Source organism: Coregonus clupeaformis, chromosome 13 (assembly GCF_020615455.1).
Source record: "Coregonus clupeaformis isolate EN_2021a chromosome 13, ASM2061545v1, whole genome shotgun sequence".
NCBI lineage: Eukaryota > Metazoa > Chordata > Actinopteri > Salmoniformes > Salmonidae > Coregonus > Coregonus clupeaformis.
This window is the reverse complement of record NC_059204.1, coordinates 38727396-38751704: the sequence shown is the minus strand read 5'-3', so window position 1 is coordinate 38751704 and position 24309 is coordinate 38727396. Positions and strand designations below refer to the sequence as shown.

At 45.5% G+C, this 24309-nt stretch overlaps 1 protein-coding gene across 7 annotated transcripts in view; it reads left to right on the top strand.

The window, feature by feature from the left end:
* The window catches only part of LOC121579892 (roundabout homolog 2-like), a 169799-nt gene that overhangs the window by 125144 nt on the left and 20346 nt on the right, over positions 1-24309 (top strand). For 4 of the 7 annotated variants that reach the window (XM_041894850.2, XM_041894848.2, XM_041894853.2 and 1 more), the window contains exons 3-14: positions 9724-9881; positions 10073-10193; positions 10310-10448; positions 12766-12902; positions 14157-14168; positions 14815-14939; positions 18392-18563; positions 20266-20471; positions 22031-22112; positions 22276-22441; positions 22820-22986; positions 23158-23279. In XM_041894850.2, the coding sequence (XP_041750784.2) occupies positions 9724-9881; positions 10073-10193; positions 10310-10448; positions 12766-12902; positions 14157-14168; positions 14815-14939; positions 18392-18563; positions 20266-20471; positions 22031-22112; positions 22276-22441; positions 22820-22986; positions 23158-23279 (1607 nt within the window). The remainder of the gene's footprint in view (positions 1-9723; positions 9882-10072; positions 10194-10309; positions 10449-12765; positions 12903-14156; positions 14169-14814; positions 14940-18391; positions 18564-20265; positions 20472-22030; positions 22113-22275; positions 22442-22819; positions 22987-23157; positions 23280-24309) is intronic. The other 3 variants (XM_041894851.2, XM_041894849.2, XM_041894854.2) reach the window with 1 other exon arrangement.

Below are 24309 nucleotides of genomic sequence, written 5' to 3'. Positions count from 1 at the left end.
TTTTAAAAAGCTGTTGTGAGAGAAAAACAAATGTGTGTGTATCGTGCATGTGTGTATGTTTTATTTAGCTTTGAATTCTCCCAAAATAAGTCAAATATATTCCTCTCCACTGGTTTGTGTGTCTAATTAACAAGCTGTCTCTGTGTTCGTTTGCCAACATGTTGCATCTTCAGAAAAGGGAATGTGGCATTCAGCATAATAGTAAGTGCCCTTGGGAAGTGAGTTGAAGTTGCCAGTCTTGTGGAGGGTCAACAGTGGGAATCATGGTGGCGGTGTGGGTATTTCCCCCTGGAGAGTGGAATGGGGAGGGGATTAGAATCCAGGGGATTTAGCTGACTGCTCCGTTTGGGAAGAGTGACCTAGTGCTCTTTAAATCCTCTGGGTACTTTTCAGGGAGCTTGGAGAGGTGGGTATCCTGGCAATGCTGCATCAATAGCTCTATAATGGCTGGGGATATACTGTGATATGCTTACATTTTTTGCTGCAACAGCCTTTGACAATGGTGAGCTGCTTAGTGGAGTAGACAATGGGGCAGGGGGCATGGGATTTTAATATGTGCAGGTCTTTATATGACCAGGATAGACTGTTAGGAGCTTACCCTAAAGTTGAAACCATTGAGATATTGGCTACAGTACAGTATACACTGCACTTCAAAGTTCACTGTGTCCTCTCTCACCTGCGAGACAACACCCCTCCCTCCCTGTCTGTCTGTCTGTCCCCTATGGCAGAGACCATGTTCAGGTAATTAGGTCCTCGTTAACCACGAGTGGTTGTTGTTGTAATTAGCAGAACCACTGGGCTGCTTCTCTCACCTCTAATGACATCATGGTCACTGGAGGTGCAGGGGTTGCCACGGGGTTGCCACGGTGTTGCCACGGTAATAACTACCTCAGCTGATGTGAGGTAACAAGTCCAGAACACATGCTCATCCACTGGAGGATATGGTCTGTTGTTGTTTTCTCCCTCCTTATACCAGGAAAAAGGAGTAGAGATCAAAAGTCTGTCATATTGTGTGTCTTATGTGTGTTTATGTGTACTAGCATCCATGTCCTTGTACTGTATGTGCCTGTCATTCATTCATTGCGTGCATATGACCTCTTCCTCCACGGATATGTCAGTGTTGTCTTGATCCTCCTTCTTGTTCATCTCTCCATAGATGATTGGGTTTGGCATATGGAGTCGTATGTGAAATGTGACGACGGAGCCCCAGCCCCAGACTGGCTCCATTGTCAGCAGGCAGAGATAGTGGCTGGCAAAGCAGAGGCAGCCTGGCTGTCACAGCAGTCACCTTAAGATGATTTAAAGGGTTATTACACTGCCCACAGGGAAAGAGCCATCACTTGCTTATTTATTTCTCCTCTCTCTCTCTTTCTTTCTCTCTTTCTCTCTCTTTCTCTCTCTCTGCTGATGGTGAGATTTATGTGATCAATCACCGTGTGTCAGTTATAGCAGTGCTAGGACCAAAGCCTGGCCGCGGGCGATGGTGAATGCAATAAAAGATTTGGAAGGGTTTCACCTTGATGAAATAATAAGATAAAACAGCAGACAATAGAATCAAATGTGTCTGATTTCTTTGTGTGGAGAGCATATGAATGAGATATATCGATAAAGAACGTGCTTGTCTGTGCTGATCTCTGGATGTGGCTATGTGGTCAGGTACATTGTTAAGGCACCAATGTTTAGTCTCTATTACTAGCTGGGTATATCATCTACAGTGTATAGATATGCATTGGCATTAACCCTTTCCTCTCCACCTCCTGTCCCTAGCCCTGGTCAGTCAGATTACCCCGGAAATCTAATAAGTGAATGAAGAGCAGAAGCTAATCGTCGGATCTGTCCACAGTTAGTCTGCTTATAGACCAGCGGTCAGCCGGCCGGGCAGTGGGGCGGTCAGGCAGTCGGTCATCCTGCTGTTGGCTTCCTGTCAGCCATATGCTAGAGCTCTGACCAGCCATTGATGTGCTGTCTGTCTGTCTGTCTCTGGGATGGCCAGATTGCTAGACGATTGTATCAGAGCACTGTGGTTTGATGTGACAGCCGGTCCTTTGACTGCCAACACCAGTACAGTGTTCAGTCTGTGGCCACATCAACATGATACGGACTTCACAGGACATGACATTACAACTGTCAACAGAATGATGGTATTAGCTAGTGCAACAAGGCAGGACGGTGTCAACTGAAAGATCTGCTGAATAACCACATCATTGTTTAATATTAGGACTGGAATTACTGAGTTTGTTAGTTCAAGTTCATTATTATGCCATGAACTTGAAGTTGTTTATCCCAAACTGTCAGTCCAAATTGATTGACACCTGACAGTAAATGGAAAGTCTGTTAGTGGAAAGTCTGGTCCCTGTTAGACCCAATACCACACAGAGCCCTACAGACACACAGTTTAACACATCTCTAAAAGGGAGTGTGAGGCCAGTCTGCTGTCTTTAGCCCAGTTGGCAGTGAGGTGTGGCCCCTGTCCTGTCACTCAGCTGTCCCTGGGCCAGTGGGCTGAGTCAGAGCCAGGATTAGAGGTGCTGAGACCTCCAGCTGTGCTGGGATCAACCAGCCTGGTATTTACTGTTATTTTGCTCAGCATCACGCCACATATACACTGTCCTCTGTACTCTGAGGTTCATTTCACACAGCTCTGGTAATGACCTGCTATATCTGAATTTCCTATAACGGTTTTCTATTACGATTGCAGGCTTAGGATAAACCAGAAAAAGAAAAAAAACATTAACAGGCTTCTTTTGCAGAGTATTTTATTTTCTACCCTTCAGGGGGAGATGGATAAAGAGATGTGGAGAGAGGGATTTAGAGAGATAGTGTGGAAGTGATGGAGGGATAGATTGTGAAAGCGGTGGCAGAAAGATTGTGGAGGAGGAGAGAGTGATGGTTGGGGTGAGAGATTAATGCTGAGGTTTGTGAATAAATAAACAAGATGGTTTGTCAGAAGACTTAGAGAGAGTCATGGAGGACGAGAGACTGCAGGCACAACTACTGCTGCTGCCGGGAGAGACAGGGATTTGTGTGTGTGTGTGTGAGAGAGAGAGAGACAGAGAGAAGGCAGAAGACTGACAGAAGAAGAAGGAAAAACTGATTAAACCTGATTCCTGGAAGTTTGCCACACAAAGGCCTCTTGTGGGATGAGCGGTTATATTTTCCTATTTTTCTGCTCTTCTTCCTCTCTCTTTCACTCCTGCTCCCTCTCAGCTCCCTCTCAGCTCCCTCTCAGTGCCAGCACAGACAGCTGAATGGGAAGTAATGTTTGACACAGAGGCCCTTTGGAACATGTTACAGTGGAGCTCCCTGAGAGGAGCGTGGTGTGTATGTGGTGTGCGTGACGTGTTTGTGTGGTGTGTGTATGAGGTCTGTGTAGGGGCGACCGAATGTCCTCCATCAGAGGAGACTCGTTGTGATCCCCCTCTGATGAGCTATCATCGGAAAGCTTTGACTGATTCCCCATGCCTATCTGTCTATAGAACTGTCATCCATAAAGAATTGATGCCATTTGCTGAGGTGGCTCTGCATTCAGGGCTCTGATTGATAGTTCATCTTTATCTGCCCAGGTGCTCTGTGCAGGGAGGAGGGTCGGGGGGTTAATGTGAGTGCCTATACTCTCTGGGTGTTGGACTGTGTCTATGAGTGGGAGGCTAGTAATGCTGTCCCCCACTGCTACTTTTGACCTCAAACTGTCCCCCAGACTACGTCTCCATCAACAGTCCTGATGAATATGGTTTGTGGCAGTGGTAGCAGTGGGCTACCATGTGCTCAAATGTGATTAACATAGATTTGGGGTGAATAATCCTAATGGCTACTGTAAGCTGCTTCCAGGGGCTCAGTAGCGACTGTGGGGGGCAGAAGACACCTGTTTCAACCCCCTAGACGTCACGCCTTCCCCCTCCTCACTCGCATGGCACTGGACTTGTTTTGATGCCATGCTTTCCCTTGGCACATAGGGTTGGGGGGTGGTGGCCTTATTAACAGCTGGTACTCCACCAACACTGGTACATTATACATTACACACCATCGTTCTTCAATGTGTAGTGGAGATATGCCTACAGGTAACTGGCGCTATATAGAGAATGTACCCTTCTCCCCGCAGACCCAAGCCCTGAGATTGTTTCCCCTCCTTACCTTTCTGCTGATTCCCCAGTCAAAGGTCACGTTATCATGCAGTTCAATGAAACAACCGAAAGGACGTGTATGTATGCAGAAGTGTGATTATGGATTGATGTGATACCATCACATTACCATATTAATGAGCTTTCTCTTTGTCCTGAATGTCAGCTGTTGGAAATGGGAAAATGTTTACTGTAGCCACGTCCTCCACCTGTTTACATTCTACAGCTCGAAACATATACATGCTGTGTACCATCTGCATGTGTCCAAAAGAAAGAATGTAATCGTAGCCAGGCAGTAAACAAAGCTCCGAATATTCCTCCCCACTCCGCCCTCTGTTAGCTAGGCAGCTCTGCTCTCCACTGATGTTAGAACACGCTGGATGGTTTCGAGGCACAGATGGTCCCAGGCATTTTGTTGCTTCTCTCTGACACCACTTTTTTAAATTAAATCCCAGCAGAATTGAACCGATGGAGAGAAATGCTGAATTTCATGCAGTTTCATCTGCCTGTTTGCTGTTTTATCATTTGTCAGTGAGAAGAGAGGAGAGAGCAGCAGGCATATTGGAGAAGATTAATGGCAGCCATTTTTTCTCTGGCACACTCTCTCTGCTTCTCTCTGTCTCTCATTGTTTCTCTTACACACCTACTCTGAAAAGCTGAACAGTTTAGTTCGGAATTAAACCTGATCTTAGTGAGAACACAAACACATTTAGGGACATTATTTTATACTATCAAGTTCTCTCCATTGTGTTTGAGCAACCTTTTTTGCAACACTGCATTGTGTGATCTTAGCGAAGGAAGACAAGTGCATGTAATAAAGCCACCCTCCCCAGGCTATAGCTGCTTTAGTGAAACAAGGCAGATAAAAGGGCAGATTCAGATCCCTGACTCATACTCCCGCTGATGCATAACATTTTCACAATATTGCTGGAAGGTTTTATGATGCTAGCGACCACTCTGCGAAATAAGCTCTCTCTCTCTCTGCTCTTTCACTCTCTCTTTGCTCTCTCTTTCTTTCTCTCTCTATCTTTCTTTCTCTCTATCTCTCTCTCTGTGTGTTTCTGTATCTCTCTGCTCTTTCACTCTCTCGCTCTCCTTATCTTGTGGCGCAGCAGTCTAAGGCACTGCATTTTAGTGCTTGAGGCGTCACTACAGACACCCTGGTTCGATTCCAGGCTGTATCACAACCGGCCGTGATTGGGAGTCCCATAGGGCGGCGCACAATTGGCCCAGCGTCGTCCGGGTTTGGCTGGTATAGGCCATCATTGTAAATAAGAATTTGTTCTTAACTGACTTGCCTAGTTAAATAAAGGTTAACTTTTTTATTTTATTTTTTAAATCTACATTTCCATTTTAGTCATTTAGCAGACACTCTTACCAAGAGTGATTACTGCATTCATCTTAAGATAGCTAAGTGAGAGAACCACATATCATAGTCATCTCTCTCTCCCCCCCCCCCCCAACCCACCCAACCCCACAGTGTACTGTACTGCAGAAGGCATCCTCTCAGTGTCCAGTCCTAGAAACACACAGGGCCTGTGGGCCACTGAGCCTCTTCCAGGATGACTGGGCTAGAGATGACATCAGAACCCAGTGATTTATTCATTCAGTAGGGAGCACCAAACAGAGGCCTATAATCTAATTGTACCAAATCAGGCCTGTTAAAAGCCACTTTTTTAAGTCCTTTAGTTTGTTATAAACATTTATTAAAAGTCATTTACCATACCATCAATCCATCTCTTTCTATGTTACAATACTTTCAGACACAGAAGGCTACAAACCAAAAATGCACAAATCTTCCCAGTTCCAGCTGTAGATGCTGTTATACAGTAGAAGGGAGAGGAGCAGGGGAGCAGGAGAGAGAGAGAAGTAGGTTAGGTAAGGTTGGAAGCAGGAGAAGCGTCTTAGTCAGTGAATGCGTAAAGAGACAGAAGAGTAGACGATATTCAATTATAGATGTGGAAGTGTGGTCTGTGGGAGTTCTGTTACTGTAATTGGGAGGATGGAGAGAGAGAGGGATGGGAGGGGGGAGGGGAGGAGAGCATCCTCTGACATTTACATCTTCAATTTACATTACATGTCAAGAGGAGGGGATGCTAATGCAACATGACTGTAGTTAGTGCTTAACTGTTAACCATTCATGGTGGCTGGCAGGCTGGCTGACCCACAGGCAAATGGAAGACAGACATTGGTACACCTCTATGAGAGGAGTATTGTACCAGTGTTAACAGTTATGAAGGGAGAGGCACTCACTGTTATAGTCAAGACATGTCACCATTCACATAGACAGACACCTAAGGAGTAGGATGCAAGTTGGGGCGTCAAAGGTTTAAAGATCAGGGATTGGATGTGACCTGCTGATTGATGTTACTTATCATGTCATGCCCGTTCATAATCAGTAGCTTCCTTACCCCCCTTTGCTCCTCGAGCTTCAGTTGTTTGTACGTGATCTGCGTGACTACTGTATATACTTTGTTTGCCGCCAGCCACATCCTCTCTGTGAGTGGCTTTTGGTCCTTTGTCTTTGCCTGCCTGCCGACGCTGCCTGGCTGCTAAAAAGAGAGCGTTCTAATAGGTAATGTTCTGGGCTCATGGCCTTGGGGAACGCTGGGTAAACATTTGTCGTCTCGACTCTGAAGTTTCTCCTGACTGATTGCTGATGACTTTTTTAGGGCACAGACATGCTAAGTTGTTTATTTATAAAAAAATCCCCCAATGCAAATAACCCCCTCCCTGTTCCAGCCCCCATTGTGTGTCTATTGTCTCTCTCGCTCTCTATCTCTGTCTCTGGGTCTTTTTGATAAAATGCTCATCAGCAAATGCTGGTAGTACGTGACCTGGGCAACTGTGTGTGTGTGTGTGTGCATGTGTAGGCTATGTGTCGTAAGTGTGACAGAAATGGGACAGGCCTCTGACTGCTGTTGAGAAAGTGACACGCCCCTGCAGGCTGTTCTCATCACATAGACTATTCAACAAACTCCAAACTACTGTTCAGCAGACCTCTGTCAAGAGAGATCATATTATAAAACACACCATTCTACAGCCAGCAATGCCAGCAGTAGTCCTGGTTGTTGGACTCTATTACATCATTGGCCTACATGCAGTATAGATGGGTTGGTTGTTTAGCAACAAAACAGACACATTCACAACTATGGGGCAAAACAGACGGGGTTGGCTTAGATCAGGGTTCTTCAATTCCGGTCCTGGAGGGCCGAAACACTTCTGTTTTTTATTTCTACCTGGTAGTTAATTGCACTCACCTGGTGTCCCAGGTCTGAATTAGCCCCTGATTAGAAGGAGAGGATGTAAAACAGAGGTGTTTCGGCCCTCCAGGACCGGAATTGAAGAACCCTGGCTTAGATTGTTGACAACTATATTTAGTCTCCAATTTTATTGGAAACATAAATACATTTGCACAATGAGCACTTGTCTCTCAAATACATCGTTACAGTTGTTGGTTAGCTAGCTAGCAATTTTTTGCCATATTAGCAAGGAATTTGTCTGCCATTGTAATCCTTGGGCGAGCCGTGTTTTTTAAAATGTATTTATTTAATACATTTTCGGGATGGAAAAACACTTTAAGCGTAAACTTAGATGACTAAAACCAGATATTAAGTATGTAGAAAAGATAATGGAGTGGATCTATGTATATTTTTATAATCTTTAAGAACTTACAATCACCAAAATAGAAGCTAGACAGTCAGGGAGAATTGAAAATGCAAAACATTTAGCAGTATTCATTTTGTTGTTATGTTTGAACAAAATAACACAGCATTATCCATGGCAAAATGCGTAGAATTACAGGAAACTAGCTTTAAAACTGCAACATTTTCTCCCAGCTGCATGCAAAATGTGTAGAATTGCAGGAAATTGACTTAAAAATGTCTCTACAGCGCCAAGATGGTGGTCTCTAAAATGTTCTCTAAAATGTAGCTGCGCTGGTGGACGACCCCATTCATTGCCATGCCCCCTACCACGCCCCTGCCACACACCCTGCCACGCCCCTGCCACGGACACCACCTAAGCCCCTTTTTGATCCAGAAAAAAACCCTGTTAGCATAGACGTGACATTGGTCAAAATACATCAAAACAGGACTTGGTATCAAGATTAAGATAAAATTAGCTGAAATGAGCCACCCACGATTCTCCTCTTGTCATTGTTGTTAGTTATCTTGCCATCCAGAATCACAACAACACACGGCCTTCTGCCCCAATTGAAGCGTGCGCATCGTTTTCACGACATTGTCAGCTAACCAGTCTATAGATGTTTAACATTTATCATGCAAGATTTGCATACCTCTTTTATGGTACAGTATGTTGTGAGTCCAAAGCCAGAACAAACAACAACTAGCTGCTATTTAACACCTACTCTCTTTTTAAATCAATGTCGCTCATTTTATTGCTCACATGCAGTTTCAAGCCCTTTTCATCTCTGCTTTCTGTGTCTACGGTGCTTAGCAAAGTAGTATTTCTCAAATACTGTAGGCTTGAATCATGGCAAGGTTTCAATGATGGCCTTAGGCTACATGTACAGGACCAGTTTGGAATATTAGGATGCAGTAACCTGATATACCACCTTCCTCTAGCTCCACTCTCACCTCACATAATGATGCCCTCATGTAATGAGGCCCCTATGGTAATTTGTATCCAAATATCTTCATGTTGTACCATATTTTTACCACCCATCATGCTAGAGAATTTAAGCCCATTTCAGAATCATTCTATTGGGTTGGGTTTCTACCCTCTCAGAGGTGTGCAGGATTGCATCTCATTTCACTTCTTGCTGACCAAAATGTGTTCTCTCCCACAGTTGTGATTTTTCCTTTTATCCTCACTGTGGTGGAACAAATATAGCTGGAATATGTGGCTCTTACATTTACATTTTAGTCATTTAGCAGACGCTCTTATCCAGAGCGACGGTTAGTGCATTCATCTTAAGCTAGCTAAGTCAGACAACCACCTATCACAGTCATAAGTACATATCCTCAATAAAGTAGCTATCAGTAAAGTCAGTGCTATTAAGAAAAGATAAGTGCGAGTATTCGCTCAAGAAAGGCACTTCTTTTTTCTTACGGCTTGTAAATTGTATTGTATCCATATGGAATATCACGCTCTGCGCTTTCTGAAGGTGCATTGTTGGAAGTGGTGCAGCAGGAGGGAGGTGGGGGTGGCACTATGGGGTGGCACAACACCTTTATGAGGAACAAAGGTTTGTCTGAGTGAGGAGAGGAGTGACGTGTGACAGTGACAGAACCCACCCAGCCATATGGCTCTGTAGACCTGGCCAGGCCTCTGTGACTGAGACACCCCGGATCTCGTCTGCCACAGCTGGCTGTGATTGACAGCAGGGCCTCGGGGCTCTGGCTCCATCCCACACAATTCCTGTTTGACTAGAGTTCTGCTCTAGGCTCTGGCTCTCCTCCAGACAGAGTGCAATGTTATTTCTACACTGTATATATTATATTTATTGTCCGTGAACTCTTGTGTTTTTTTATCATCCAGCTTGGACACACTGGATGAAACACTACATCCAATATATCCACAATGAACCCAGTAAAAACCTTGCTTAGAAAGACTCTAACCCCCCTCTCTCTGTTACTCCCAGTGTTGCGTGATGACTTCAGACAGAATCCCCAGGACGTGGTGGTGGCGGTGGGGGAGCCTGCCATCCTGGAGTGCCAACCTCCTCGTGGGCACCCTGAGCCCACCACCTTCTGGAGGAAAGACAAGTCCCGCCTGGACCTCAAAGGTGAAAGGATCACTGTGAGTACAGTTCTTCTTCAGGACCCTCTTCTCTGCGCTATGCAAATTAATTTAACCACCCCCTCTGTCTGGTGTAGCATGAGTCCATTTCAGTCAGTGGCTAGTAGTCACAATGGTTCTCATCACTGAAAGCAGTGTACAGAGTGTCTGATTTAGACATTGTTAAGCTATCTCTGTTATCTATCTGTCAGGTACGTGGAGGGAAGTTGACCATCTCCAACACCAGGAAGAGTGATACAGGGCTGTATGTGTGTGTGGCCACCAACATGGTGGGGGAGAGAGACAGTGAGACGGCTCAGCTCTCTGTGTTCGGTAAGGACAGACCCATCCCCTGGTGCTTCATGTAATGGCTGCACTGTCTACATGCTTCCTGTTTATGAGAGCTTGTAGACTCATGTCCTATCTTTGTGTGTGTGGTGGTTGTCCAGAGAGACCCACGTTTGTTCGTCGGCCGGTGAACCAAGTGGTCCTAGTGGAGGAGAGTGTGGAGCTCAGGTGTCAGGTACAGGGAGACCCACCACCCTCACTACGCTGGAGGAAGGACGACGTGGATATACCCCGCGGCAGGTGAGGAGAGAGAGAGTGTACGTGTGTGTGTGTGTGTGTGTGTGTGTGTGTGTGTGTGTGTGTGTGTGTGTGTGTGTGTGTCCGTGCCTGCGTGTGTGTGTGTGCATGCGTTCGTGTTTTCTATGAATTCCTGCTGTGGCTGTGGTGGTTGAAACATTTTACATTACATTTTAGTCATTTAGCAGACGCTCTTATCCAGAGCGACTTACAGTTAGTGAGTGCATACATCATTTTTTTTCATACATTGTGTACAAGTGTTAATATGGATTGTGAGGCAGGACTAATGAGTCCCAGTCTACAGCAGGTAGACACCTGACATGTTTACTACAGCTTTGATCACGGTACCTAACATTATTTCTCAAAGCCCACAGTCCTGTTCTTAAACCCAGATTAAATGTAATATTTTCTACTTACCATACGCGTGCTACCCTGAGATAAAAAGTGGATTTAGTGTGTTTGCAGGCTCGCGTGTATGCTGTCCGTGTGTGTGAAGCCATGAGTATTCCGTAGATTGCCATTTATGTCTCTTGTGCATGTGTGCATTCACAATATATGAATCCCGTAATTGAATTTCTTCTCCTTCCTCCTTTCTATCTGTATGTCTGTATGTATATTTTAGTGTTTGAGCTTTTGATTTTCTATGATATAACAGTCCTAGCTAGACTCATAGAAATAATAATTATATGTATATAGCTACACTACACAAGGTCCCAGATCTAACAATGTCCTCTATTTAGGCCATTACTTTGAATCAGGACCATGCTGCCAATGGAGTCAATGTGTGTTTAGGTCAACAGCATAAAACTACATTTACCATGACTCTCTGCTCTCTTCGTCACAGTAACTGAAAATGCTCTCACAGTTTGTTCATATTTAATCCCATATGACGTCTTTGACCATATTGTGATCTGCGTGAGAGGAAATATGTTTTTCCCTACATGGCATAAGTGTGTATTTCTAAAGGAAGTAGCTACTCTAAAGGAGTGGTGTGTGAGAGTGTTGGTTTCCGTCTGCATGTACAGCAGCAGCAGCATGTGTCTGAGACAGGAGGTGGCCGTGGGGAGTGCTCTCTCAGACAGGAGTAGAGTAGTGTCTGGCTTTTCCCTGCTCACTCCTTACTCCCTCCTTCCCCCTGACTCCAGAAACATGCCCTACTTCCAGACCAGCCTTCCTCCCTTCTCTCTTCCTTTCTCTCGCTCTCTCTCTTACGCTCCCTCCTTCCCTCCCTCACTTTCCCCATCCCTCCATCCCTCTCAGACCGGCCCTCCAGGGAGGTGTGTATGTGGGTCAGAGACGTGACGTGACTGGAGCCTTCACAAGGTTCAGTCAGACAGAACAACTGTCCGAACGGACAGAAAAGCTCTATCGATATTTTCTCCTTCACTTTTCTCACCTTCTCTTATCCGTGCCCCCTCCCGCCATCTCCCCCATCATTGTGTTTCACTGCTCTGCTCGTCTCACATGTCCAGATGGTATGGAAGACTAGACAGGTTTACAGGCTGCTGGTCTGCCTGCTTCAGAGACCAGAAAAGGCCCCTTAGAGGGGAGAGTCCAGCTCCATAATGCTCCATGCTCTGTAGCCATGTCAAACCCTCTGCCCCTGAGTGATGGACTGTTAGCGCTGCTCTGTTAGGACTGCTGTTTCTCTCAGTGCTGAGACTGGCTGGCTGCTGTGATGCGTAGTGTATCTTTATGAATTAGTCATTACTGCCAAGTCTTTCTCATCCGTAGCTGTGTGTGTTTGTGTGTCTGCCTGTCTGTCTGTGTGTGTCTGTGTGACTGTCTGCTTCTGGGTGTGGATTTATGGGAGTGCACCAGATACACTATGTCAGATACAGTATAGGCTCTCTCTCTTTCTCTCTTGTTCTCTTTCACTTTCTCTCACTCACTCACACACACACACTCACGCACGCATCCAACAGTGGGTGCCCTTCTTCATAAATATTGAAATAGAGGAACAGTCAGGGTTCCAGCTGAAAGCACCTTTCATTTTGCCTTGCCTTTCATCCCTGCATAAGTGGCCCCCTTCTCCTCCTCCTGTGTAGCAGAACATAGTCTCTCTGCAGCGGGGAGTCTTAAGTACCTCAGGAAGCCTCGCTTTATTCTTCAAACAGCCTTATGTCCACAACCTATTATTTTATGTAAGCTTTGCTCTGAAATGTCCCAGAATGGGTTACTTACTGTAGTAAGCATACGGTAAATTGTTTTGTGTAATTGTTATTTATACAGAACTTGGCCCGTTTTTCCAGTCGACTGATTACTGCAAGCTTGACTTCACTCTAATGTAAATTGCTCCTCTCCCCCTCTCCTTCCCCAGGTATGACATCCGATATGAGAAGGAGGATTTCCTCCTGAGAATCAAGAAGGCGTCGGCTGGGGACCAGGGGACCTTCACCTGCGTGGCCGAGAACCGTGTGGGCAAAGTGGAGGCCTCGGCTACCCTCACCGTCAGGGGTGAGTATAGGCGACTGTATGAGACAGTCAGACACCTGTCACCAGTCCTGTTTCTGGAGCTGTGGTATTAGTCTCAGCTGGGTGGGCCCAGGCCATTCCTCTCCCCCACCCTGGGAGTGTTATTGCCCCCCTGCTGTGAGCCTGGAGCTGGGCTCAGTCCCTCTCTCTCCCCAACAAGGTCTCACAGTCTCACTTCAGTATTCAACATTGTTAAAACAGAAAAAACCTGACACTGAAGCATAAAAGACATGACGGTTAAGTTTAGGCATTAATTCCAACTGGTTAAGGTAAGGGTTAAGGTAAGGGTTAAGGTAAGGGTTAAGGTAAGGGTTAAGGTAAGGGATAAGGTAAGGGTTAAGGTAAGTGTTAAGGCAAGGGTTAAGGCAAGGGTTAAGGTTTGGGATAAGGTAAGAGTTAAGGTAAGGATTAAGGTAAGGGTTAAGGTTTGGGATAAGATTAAAACAGAAAAAATGTAAACGAGTGCCTAGCACTGGGATTGAACCCGCGATCCTCGTAGCCGAAACACCCAGTTTAAACCCTTTGTTATCCCCATCCACAACGTCCTAGCAAGCCCCGAGCCTACTAGAGACTAATACATGGTCACGTTGCCCCTAGTGGACGGTATTGACGGCATCTCCCAACATGCTGGGGACCTGGACAAACGTTGAATACTGAAGTCTATCTGGTGTGATCTCACTGCTCTCCCAGGGCCCAGGCTGGATGATTAAACCAGTATCTCCAGCCTCCACTCAGATATGAGCAACTTAACCAGAACCAATTGTGTTACACACCCTGTATCTCACTATCCATTGCACATCACCACACCACACTGTGTCCTCTGTCAACTGGGATGCTAATAGGAGAATTGGTGGCATGAGAAAGTGTTTTCAGGGTAGGTGAAGAGGTGAAGAGGGTGAGATCCAGCTTTCTGTCTTTTGCTTGTACATCAGCAAAGTGTTAAGTGACAATTCTGTGGTGTTCCCACATCTGTGAATACGCCTAAGTGTACAAGGTTATTGTGTTAAACTATACACCCCTCCATGATGATACCCAGGTGTATTTCCTTTACCTGAGCCCCATGCCATCACCTGCCATGGTGACTGAGCCCCATTCTCCTCCTCCTTACCTGCTGGAATTTGATACCCAACACCACGTCATTCATTTCTGATTTCCATTTTTTTTCTTTCCCTCTCCTCCTCTCCTCTCTGTCTTGTGTTTTGTCCTCACCCACCCATACCATTGTTCTGTCACCAGCTCATCCTGTTGGTAAGTAAGAGCTGATCCCATTGTGCATGCATTGCTCTCTTTTTCTCTGTCACACACACACACACACACACACACACACACACACACACAAACATACACTCAAATGCACATGCTCACATGCTAAAGCGGGCTGTTCCTACACTTGCATACATACACACCCATTAACACCAGCACACATTCACACCTGATTATTCAACATACTAATACATGCACATGTACCTCCTTAGTTTGAACCACCCAACCCAGCCCTCCATTTAGTTGTGTGTTGTTAAGTTAGTTGTAACCCCTCTGTTTCTCCAACTTGCTGGTCAAGACATAGTAGTTGATATGCAGTAGTTCTGATGTAGAGACTACAAGGGGAGAATGTATGTAAAAGCACTCGTGCTCATGAGTTGGTCTCATTCATTCAGGTTTGTGGCCAGCAGGATGAATGGCTTGTGTGGTCTGCTACCTGTAGTAATGGCTGTTCAGAGAGACTACTAGACAATCACCTGTTGCATGTTCCCTGTAGCCTGTAGCCTGTAGCTTGTAGCTGAAACCTGTAGCTTCCCTTGATTCGTTTGTGCACATGAACAGAACTGTCTCTAAATGTCTTCCTGCTGTGCTGTGGTGACAGTGGTTTACTTCTCTGACCTTTGACCTTTAGAGGCTCCCCAGTTTGTGGTGCGACCCCGGGACCAGATCATGGCTCAGGGGCGCACAGCCACCTTCCCCTGTGAGACCAAGGGCAACCCCCAACCCACTGTGTTCTGGCAACGAGAGGGCAGCCAGGTAAGAAACACCTGTTTGAATAACGTGTGTTGAATGTCTGTATGCTTCTTTACATGACTGTGCCTGTGTGTGTTAGCTCTTGCCTGTGTGTGTTATCTCTTGCCTGTGTGTGTTATCTCTTGCCTGTGTGTGTTAGCTCTTACCTGTGTGTGTTAGCTCTTGCCTGTGTGTGTTAGCTCTTGCCTATGGGTGTTGGCCTCTTCCTACGCAGATAAACAAAAACAACCTTCTCCTCATTGTCTTAACCCTTGTGTGGTGTTCATGTTTTTGTTATTCACCCAATGTTCACGGGGTCTGATGGACCCACAACATTATTGGGTTTTTAAAACAATACAGCCATAACAATTTACGTAAAAATACTTAATACTTAGATGTTGACTTATATCAATTACAAGCAATATAGACAGCATACATGGTTAATATTTACCTCTGCTAGATCACATTTATCAATAAAAGTGCTATTAAAAAAATTAAAAATAAATTATAATCAAGACATGGGTGGAATGAATCATGTTTATCTTGAACAAATATAAATGAAACAAGGTTTTCATCACTATTGATGTTTATTGCTTTGAACTGAACAAATTGGAAGGACAGATTTTACATACATTCTTTTATGGAAATGATAAATGAGCCCCATTGAACACAAATTAAGGCCGGTCTACACACCACATGAGGGACAGAGTTTTACTGTGTGTGTGTTGCAAATGTATTTCTTGCACTTGATGCATGTGTACTGTGTCTTCCTGTCCTTCTTGGGTCCACACACATCGCAGCGCTTCTTCTTGTTGCTACCGGCAGCAATCTAGAATGATGAAAACACTTAGTTCAGGAATTTTGCTAACATCTCACTCACTCACTCACTCACATATATAGTTACAGCAGGCCAAGGTAGGAGAGTCAGACACACACACATGCAACAACATCACTCATACTTACTTCCGGTATTAGAGTTGTTGGTTCTGTGGGTCGGGCGGATGGGGCACCAGCATCCTCCTCCTGAATCCTCCTCACGATGGCTGCAGAAGCTGGGGTCCTTGGGATATGTTGCCTCCTCTGGATTTGAGGTCTTACCAATGCCTTGCCCAGCTCCTCGAGAAAGAGCCGTCTCCTCTGGAGCTTCCCCCTGTTCCAATCTAGGTTCAACGCCATCCAGATGACAAACGCGTTGTACGCCGAGATGTCCAAGATGTTGAAGAATATCACAAGTGGCCAGCGTAGGGTTCTTCTTTTGCAGCTGTAGCTAGTCACCAGCTTGTCTAAATTGTCCACCCCTCCTTTTGTGGCATTGTAATCCATTATGATTTCAGTTTTTTTGATGTTCCTGGCCATAGATTCTCCCATCCCTATAGAGCGTACTCATGAGAACCACATTTTTGCCTTTCTTTGGCACGTAGGACACTAGGGACGTGTCGGCCGTGAACACAAACTTAGAGGAATTGATAAGCCTGTTCCGTGTATTCAACAGCTGAGGTGGGAGCCCTGGCTTGTTTTTTCGTATTGTTCCTACCATCGTCAGCTTCCTCTTGAGGAGCTCCTGTCCCAGCTTGTGCAAAATAAAAAAGTTATCGCATTTGATGTTGTGGCCACGGAGTCCCTGTGTCACGTCCAGGACAACCCGCATCCCTCGGTTCATCTCAGGGGCTCCTCCATCTGGCTTCCCCGTATATACTTGCAAGTTCCCCACATATGATGAAGCAGCATCACAGGCAGCCCAGATCTTGATTCCATATTTTGCGGGTTTAGATGGTATGTACTGCCTGAAGGGGCAGCGGCCCCTAAATGGCATAAGCTGCTCATCAACAGTAACGTTGGGCCCAGAGTTGTAAAACAGGGGAAGGCGGTCCAGAGACATGATCCTCATATTCTGAAAATTCTTCATCTTCCAAAGTGGAAGACGTTCCATCCACACTAGCTTCTCTCTCTGCAAAAAAAATTCTAAGGCCCTCCGAGCAGAGATTATTTTTGCCATACTGATTGATTGTGGTAAAGAGCCACACTTGCAAAGCTATTAATTTGTTGTGTCCCTCCCCCAATTTGCACCTGGCTGGGGTAGAATGTGAGAAAATACAGCATTTTTTACAATGTATTGAAATAATGTATTGTAATAATATTGTGCAGGTTCCCGCAAGACATTGTGAGGTTTCACACATTACAAAGGGTAAAGAGTGCGAGAAAAGCGGGAGACAGGCAGACAGGTTATTGGTGCTATGTTGAAACAGCAGACCTAGGGAGGAGGAAGACAGAGTGAAGGCACACAGCAAACCTTTTTGTTTAATTTTTACTTGTTTTCACCTACACACACACTTTTCCACACTTTTATTACCCTCGGGTCCAGTGGACCCGAACACCACATATGTAATATAAATGTGTAGGGGGGTGCACAGTGTGCACTCAATGAAAATGTGTTATTTTACATGTTCTTCACAGAAAATGAGCCAAGGCCAATGAGTCTCAGGTTGAAAAAATAATTAATTATATCATTTTTATTTTAGTAAACATTGAAAATGGGTCCCACAGACCCGAACCACACAAAGGTTAATTGAGACATGAAGGTTGGGTCCTGATTGGACAGTGGCTAGAGCCGTGGGACGAGAGGGGGCGGTCAGGACTCCCGTCCCCGTGACAGTCACATAATGAAGTGGTCATCAATCATCGGTCCACTCCGCATGCTCTGACCAGCCATTTATTTCACAAGAAACAACATTCATTTGCTGCTTTAGAGTCGTTAGGCATAATGGGATCAGGCTAATGTCCTTGCATTCCCCTCCGTTTGTCTGCTCTCAGGACGCGGAATGGGGAAAAATCTCATTTAAGCGAGAGAGATAGAGATCTCAAGGCTATGAGTGGGCGGCCGTGAGGACTCACTCAATGTCAAGACCCCTACTGCAGGGCATCATCACGGGCAGGGCTGACCGCCTCTCACCCACAGTGTAAATGACTAACCACCTTGAGCAGATAGAGGACCCCGACCCCTCTGCCCCCACACTTACTACTGAATTACTCACACATTTCTAGGATAAGTGAGTGAATAGGAGGACTACTCAGTAATGAACACACACTGAGAATGGACATGGAGGAAAACAGAGCAAGGCTTCAGATTATTGGTTTGACCTGTTGGTGCTTTTTAGTCAATGCAGTCTGCTCTCGCATTGTACATGTATGGTGTATGGGCTATACTGTTATATAGCATTGTATTGCCAAGGATGACACTCACTGCAATTAAAACTCCCTCTGTTAATTCCTGTCACTCTAAATGTATCTTTCCTTCCCTCACATTTCTTATGTAACTAACTGAATGTAATAATAATTTAACACAGTACAGTTATGATTCACTATTCACTCATGCTATTAACTGCAACATGTAAATTGAATCTCGCCATGTTTCCTGCTGGTTTTCTGTTGGGCACAGGACAAAACACCATGCTAATGAGTCTCTCCTATCTTTCCAGGATCTGCTGTTCCCTAGCCAGCCAGCCCAGGGAGACAGCCGTGTGTCAGTGTCAGTGAGTGGAGAGCTGACCATCTCCTCCGTACAGCGCTCTGATGCAGGCTACTACACCTGCCAGGCCCTCACTGTGGCTGGCAGCATCCTGGCCAAGGCTCAGCTGGAGGTGGCAGACGGTGAGAGCATAGAGCACGTATACACTGCAGACAAACACACTGCGGACACACACAGACACACACACACCACACACCTGTAGAAGTGGTCATGCCAATGTGCACCTGCAGATGCATATCCTAGCCAACTGACACCTGCAGACCTATGCCTTTGCCAACACAATTGTGCGCCTTGCCTGAGAACAATGCACAACTAAATGCAAGCACACAAACACACACACGCACACTTGCTTGAAAACATGGACTGAAGGGCCGGCCATAAAATGCGTCAGAGGCTGTCTGTTTAATGCTTGGCACTTATCTTGGCTGAGATGTGGTGTGCTGAACGCTGTAAGAGCTAATCGGTCAAATGCCTTCATCCATTTCATTAGCATCTCACTGTGGGAAGTTGCACCATAGAGAGGCCATGAAAATCCTGAAAAGAGTGAAACTGTTTAAATGAAAACTCTCTCCCTGATGGAGAGTTACATTTACACTTCTCTCCTCTCAAAGAGCATCATTATCTTAAGTGCTGAGGTAGTGCCAATTGGGAGCTGTTTGGCCTCTCTCTCTCTCTCTCTCTCTCTCTCTCTCTCTCTCTCTCTCTCTCTCTCTCTCTCTCTATCTCTATCTCTCTCTCTCTTTCTCTCTCTCCATTCATTTATTGGCTCCCTCACACACATTATTGAATTAACATCTGCTCAAGGATTTTTTGGGAAAGAAAACAAGTCTTGCCCTGCGAGGTGGAAAAGATAGATCAGTATGCAAATACTGTACGGGGGAGTGAAGGAATGATCAAGTGGTTGAGTGTGAAAAATGATGCAAGAAAGGAGTCATCTTTTGTTGTTGCATCTGATCACAGTTAAATAATAGTTTTTTAAGGCTAGCTTCTATATCCGTTGTACAATATTAATCATACAATGAGGTGCTGACAATGATAACATATACAATGTATAATAACATATATATATGCCATTTAGCAGATGCATATAGGGTGGGGATAGTATAAGAACTCTCAGTAGTGATGTGGAGAGAGTAAAAGAATGTCTCACTTTATAAAAGCTGGTGTATGCTTAGTGGAGTTACTGTGTTCCTCTGAGTCTGAAGGAGCTGTGATAGGAAATAAGAGCTCTAGAAGCTGATGCAAACACTCTGTCTGAGTTGAGACTAAGAGCACTGATAAGGAGGGGAAGGAGAACAGAGGATATTACAAAACGTGAAAAGATTGAACACCTCAGAAATGCAGAGGCTGCCCAATGAATGACATAACATGCATATAAGAGCATTAAGGAGATGTATTTCTCCTGTATTTCTCCTGTGGTTGGCAGTGTTTTGTCTGGGGGAGGGGGCGGTGAGGTGCAGTGGTGCGTCAGAGGAGAGGAGGGAGGTTTGGGAGGGAGGGAGGGTGTGCATGTGTTAAAAGGTGTTGTGAAAGAAGGCAGGGTAATTAGCCCCGTAGGCGAGCCATCGTTAATCCACACCTTGTAATTAGAGTGCTAAGGTGTGATGTGGTGCCATGAACACACACTATCAGAAACTTGCATACGACCCCCAAAACAGGTACCCCCATCACAACAAATATATCAAGAAGACCTTGGGTCTCCAGTGGTAAATTCACTAATGGGGTCAAAGAAATAATTACATATATAGCACCAAACTATAATTCATTGTTTGTATTTCATTGTAAATTCCTGATCATGATTTCTGATTCCTTATTTTTCTCCAGCTTCAAAAGACCGCCCCCCGCCCATCATCCGGCAGGGCCCATCCAACCAGACGCAGGCTGTGGGGGGGGTGGCCCTGCTGAGGTGCCAGGCGTCAGGGGACCCGGAGCCCACCGTGACCTGGCTGAAGGACGGCCTCAGTCTGCTGGGGAAGGACCCTCGCATGGCCCTGCTGGAGCCTGGCAGCCTGCAGATCCAGAGCACCAGGGTGGGTTTATAGGACTGATGGTGTACAAACACAATGCACCCAGTCACAGCAGCAAGCCTCTCCTCCACACTCCACGCTGTGTTCACTCATGATTGATTTGGCCTTGAGTCTGCCTGTCACAGCGGCTTCATCTCTTTTCTATTTCTGCTTCTCTACTTTCCTTGCCCTCTTTTCAATACACTGCCTGTTCTTTGGGGTTTCTCTCTATTCTCAAAAGCAGGTTGTTAAGGTTTGTGTGTGTGTTTGGCGCTCTTTGTGTGTATCTGTGAGTGTGTCATATTGTTTTTTGAGAGAGAGGATAGAACATTTCCCATCTGATGTCAGTTGGATGTAATTCAAATGGACAAGTGCAGTCATGTTGCTTTTAAAGATGAATAGAGGGTATTGATTTGTATGTCATTTAAAGCTGTCGTTTAAAGGCAGTCTCCTGGGCAACGGTTAGAGATGCTCTAACTCATGGACAGTGATTGGGGGTGGGGGAGTGTAACCATGTACAGCACCGTATCACCACCATCAAAGTGTGTGTAAGATGTCTACCTACACACACATGCATTCACATCTGCACGGACACACACACACACACACACACACACACACACACACACACACACACACACACACACACACACACACACTCACTCACTCACACACACACACACACACACACACACACACACACACACACACACACACACACACACACACACACACACACACACACACACACACACACACCACCCCTTTATCTCCCAAATCTCATTGGAATATCCATTAGACTGGCCAAAGCTGCAGTCCTCTGGGTTGATTTAATAAATAAACTTAGGGAGACGTGGGTATGAAAACGGAGGTAGTGAAATAAGGAGACCGAGAGAAGGGGAGGGAGGGAGTGAGGGGAAAGACATAAAAAATTGAGAGAGAAAGGGAAGAGGGTGCAAGAAAGCGAGGGAGAGGGGAGACCGGAAGAGAGGGAACGAGGGAGAGAGAGAGAGAGGGGGAGAGAGCGAGGGAGAGGCCAGCTGTCATCGTTCCCCAGTGTTAAAGCGGCCAGCGTTAAATAGATTATCATGTCTCTGTTTCACTGTGTCTGTATTGATGATGATGGGGCTGAGGATGTGGGGGGCTGACTAGTACTAAATTAAATGTATTAAGAAAATTAACGTCAGCACTTCATGGCTCTTTTTTCATCTTCCCCCGCTCTGTCTTCTCATTCACACCCACTCCCTCTCCCCCTGGGAGTGAGTCAGGATAATGGAGGTTAATGCATTTTTTGTGTACTGCTGGCTGCCGAGCTCTTTCTATAGCAGAGGTTCACTACCAAACGATATTACTACTATCAAAAATGAACACAGGTTTGAATGAGCATATAAAAACCTTTGTTTGTGAGGTGTTGATTGATCTGTTCCTCAGCATAATATTTGGTTGGTCAGGTGTATGACCATTTTTATGGATGGATGTTTTTTTTCAAATGTTTTTTTAAATGAAATGGGCAATTATTTGATTGTTTAACTGGCTGGTCAGTGTAGGTTGTGATTATCGCTTTGTTCCTCTGTCCTCCTCAGCTGTCTGACTCTGGGCTTTACACCTGTGTTGCCACCAGCTCCAGTGGGGAGACCTCATGGAGTGCCTTCCTGGATGTCAGAGGTATAGTAACAATCCATCTTGATTTACTGTCCCTTCTACCCACCATTGATTGAAGCCATGCACCAAACACATTCCACCATTTCTAATGCACCTTTCTGCTTCAATCTGCCTTGTTCGATTTGATTCATTTTGATAGAGCATCTTCTCCTTTCCTCCCTCTCAGAGTCCAGTGACCTCACAGACACCATATCCCACAATGCCAGTGCCCTCCCAGGGCCTCCCTCTAAGCCAGAGGTTACTGATGTCACCAAGAGCAGTGTCTCGTTGTCATGGGAACCTGGACCCGAGGAGGGCGCCCCAGTCTCTTCCTACGTCATCGAGGCCTTTGGGTACGTCTGGGAACAGTGGCCCCAAGCGAAGCCGCACTAAATGACCCCAAACTTTCAGAGCAATGACAGATGTATTCGTTTATGTGGGCATAAGGGTCACTGCCACATTCAGGGCAAGCACAAAAATCCTAGGGATTTTGCAGAATAGTTTGCATACGAGAAAAATATACAGTCCAAGAAGGTTGATCAGGGTCTATTTGAATCAGTGTTTAAGTGTTTAGGTTTGGTTTCAGACCAGTCGTGCAGTATCTTGATTTTGCTAGGTAAATTAGCCAAGCGCGAAACAATAGGACTGTAACTATGGAGAGCTATTACTGTAAAAGCTTTTCTTGGCTGGGCTCACTAACACTCTTCCTCTCCACGGTTCTCTGTGAGCAGTCAGCTGGTCAGCAACAGCTGGCAGACTGTGGCCGACCACGTGAAGACCACACAGTTCACGGTCAAAGACCTGCGACCCAACACGGTCTACCTGTTCCTCATCAGAGCGGTCAACGCCCAGGGTCTCGGAGACCCCAGCCCCATGTCTGAGCCTGTCCGCACACAAGGTACTTAACCAACCAGAATGTGCTACATGCCAACATGACATTTGAAATGGGTTTGATGGCAATTATTGATGGCATCTCTCTCTCTCTGTCTCTGTCTGTCTTCTCTCTCTCTCTCTCTCTCTCTCTCTCTCTCTCTGTCTCTCTGTCTCTCTGTCTCTGTCTCTCTCTCAGACATCAGTCCTCCAGTGCAGGGTGTTGACCATCGTCGTGTCCAGAAGGAGCTGGGTGATGTGGTGGCCAGCATGCACAACCCTGTGGTCATCAGCTCCACCTCTGTCCAGGTCACATGGACCGTGAGTACAACTGTTTGGATTACTTACAATTGTTTTTGTTGTTGCATATCAACAGAGATGCAGTTGTTAGTTGGTTGATAGTTTGAGCATCTGTTGACCATATGTAAGACGACTCACTAAATAAAGCGTAACTAAACATTTTGACTTGCAGAGCCAAATGATTCATTGATTTACCATATATGGCACAATGAGGAACTTGGGTATGAACCAGAGTGCTTTGTCTCTGTGGTGAGTTATTATTCTCACAGAATCTCCAGCTGAATAGCGAGAGAGATGAAACTTGTTTTCCATGCTGGCTGGAGTACAGCATTAGGATCGTTCAGGAACAGAGACAGCTTAGCTAGTCTTCCAAGCTTCATATACACAGTTTCAGTTTTGTTTTTCACAGACAATGCTGTGTGTCAACCACTGTCTGCGCACACACACACACGCACACAGAGACAGCTTCTGAGATGGGTGGACGTGGAGTCCAGGGACAGCTGGTGTTCCATCAATCTGTGATCATTTGGAGTGACGCAGGAATGAAGACAAATGTTTCTCACCGTGACAAATAGATCACCATTAGCAGCAACATGTTGTGTTCACTCTTTTGGAAGCTGTTTGCAGTCAGCTCTTTATCTGGTGGTTATTATTATTTTCTCCTGGCAAGGTGTCCCATCTGCCTTCTGGAGAGCACTGCTTAATGACAGAGGCTCTTCTATTTCACACATACTCACATGCACACACTCCATATGCTTCAGCACTGTACGCACCGGTGACTTGATGACATTTTAACATTATTAGGTATCTGGGCTCTTCGAGATAGGGATTTGCATAGTGCATAGCACCATTGCGTTGAACATATTATCCAATGGTATACTAGTTCAAAACATGGTATATTAAAGTGAACAGTCAACAATACCACTCTTGTGAAAATACAATGAGATACCATCTACCATCTTCAATTAGCTACATGATAATATTACTAGTATGACATTTCATTGTAACACAGGCCAGATTAAATCCCAGAATTAGCGTAGGGTTTTCTTCT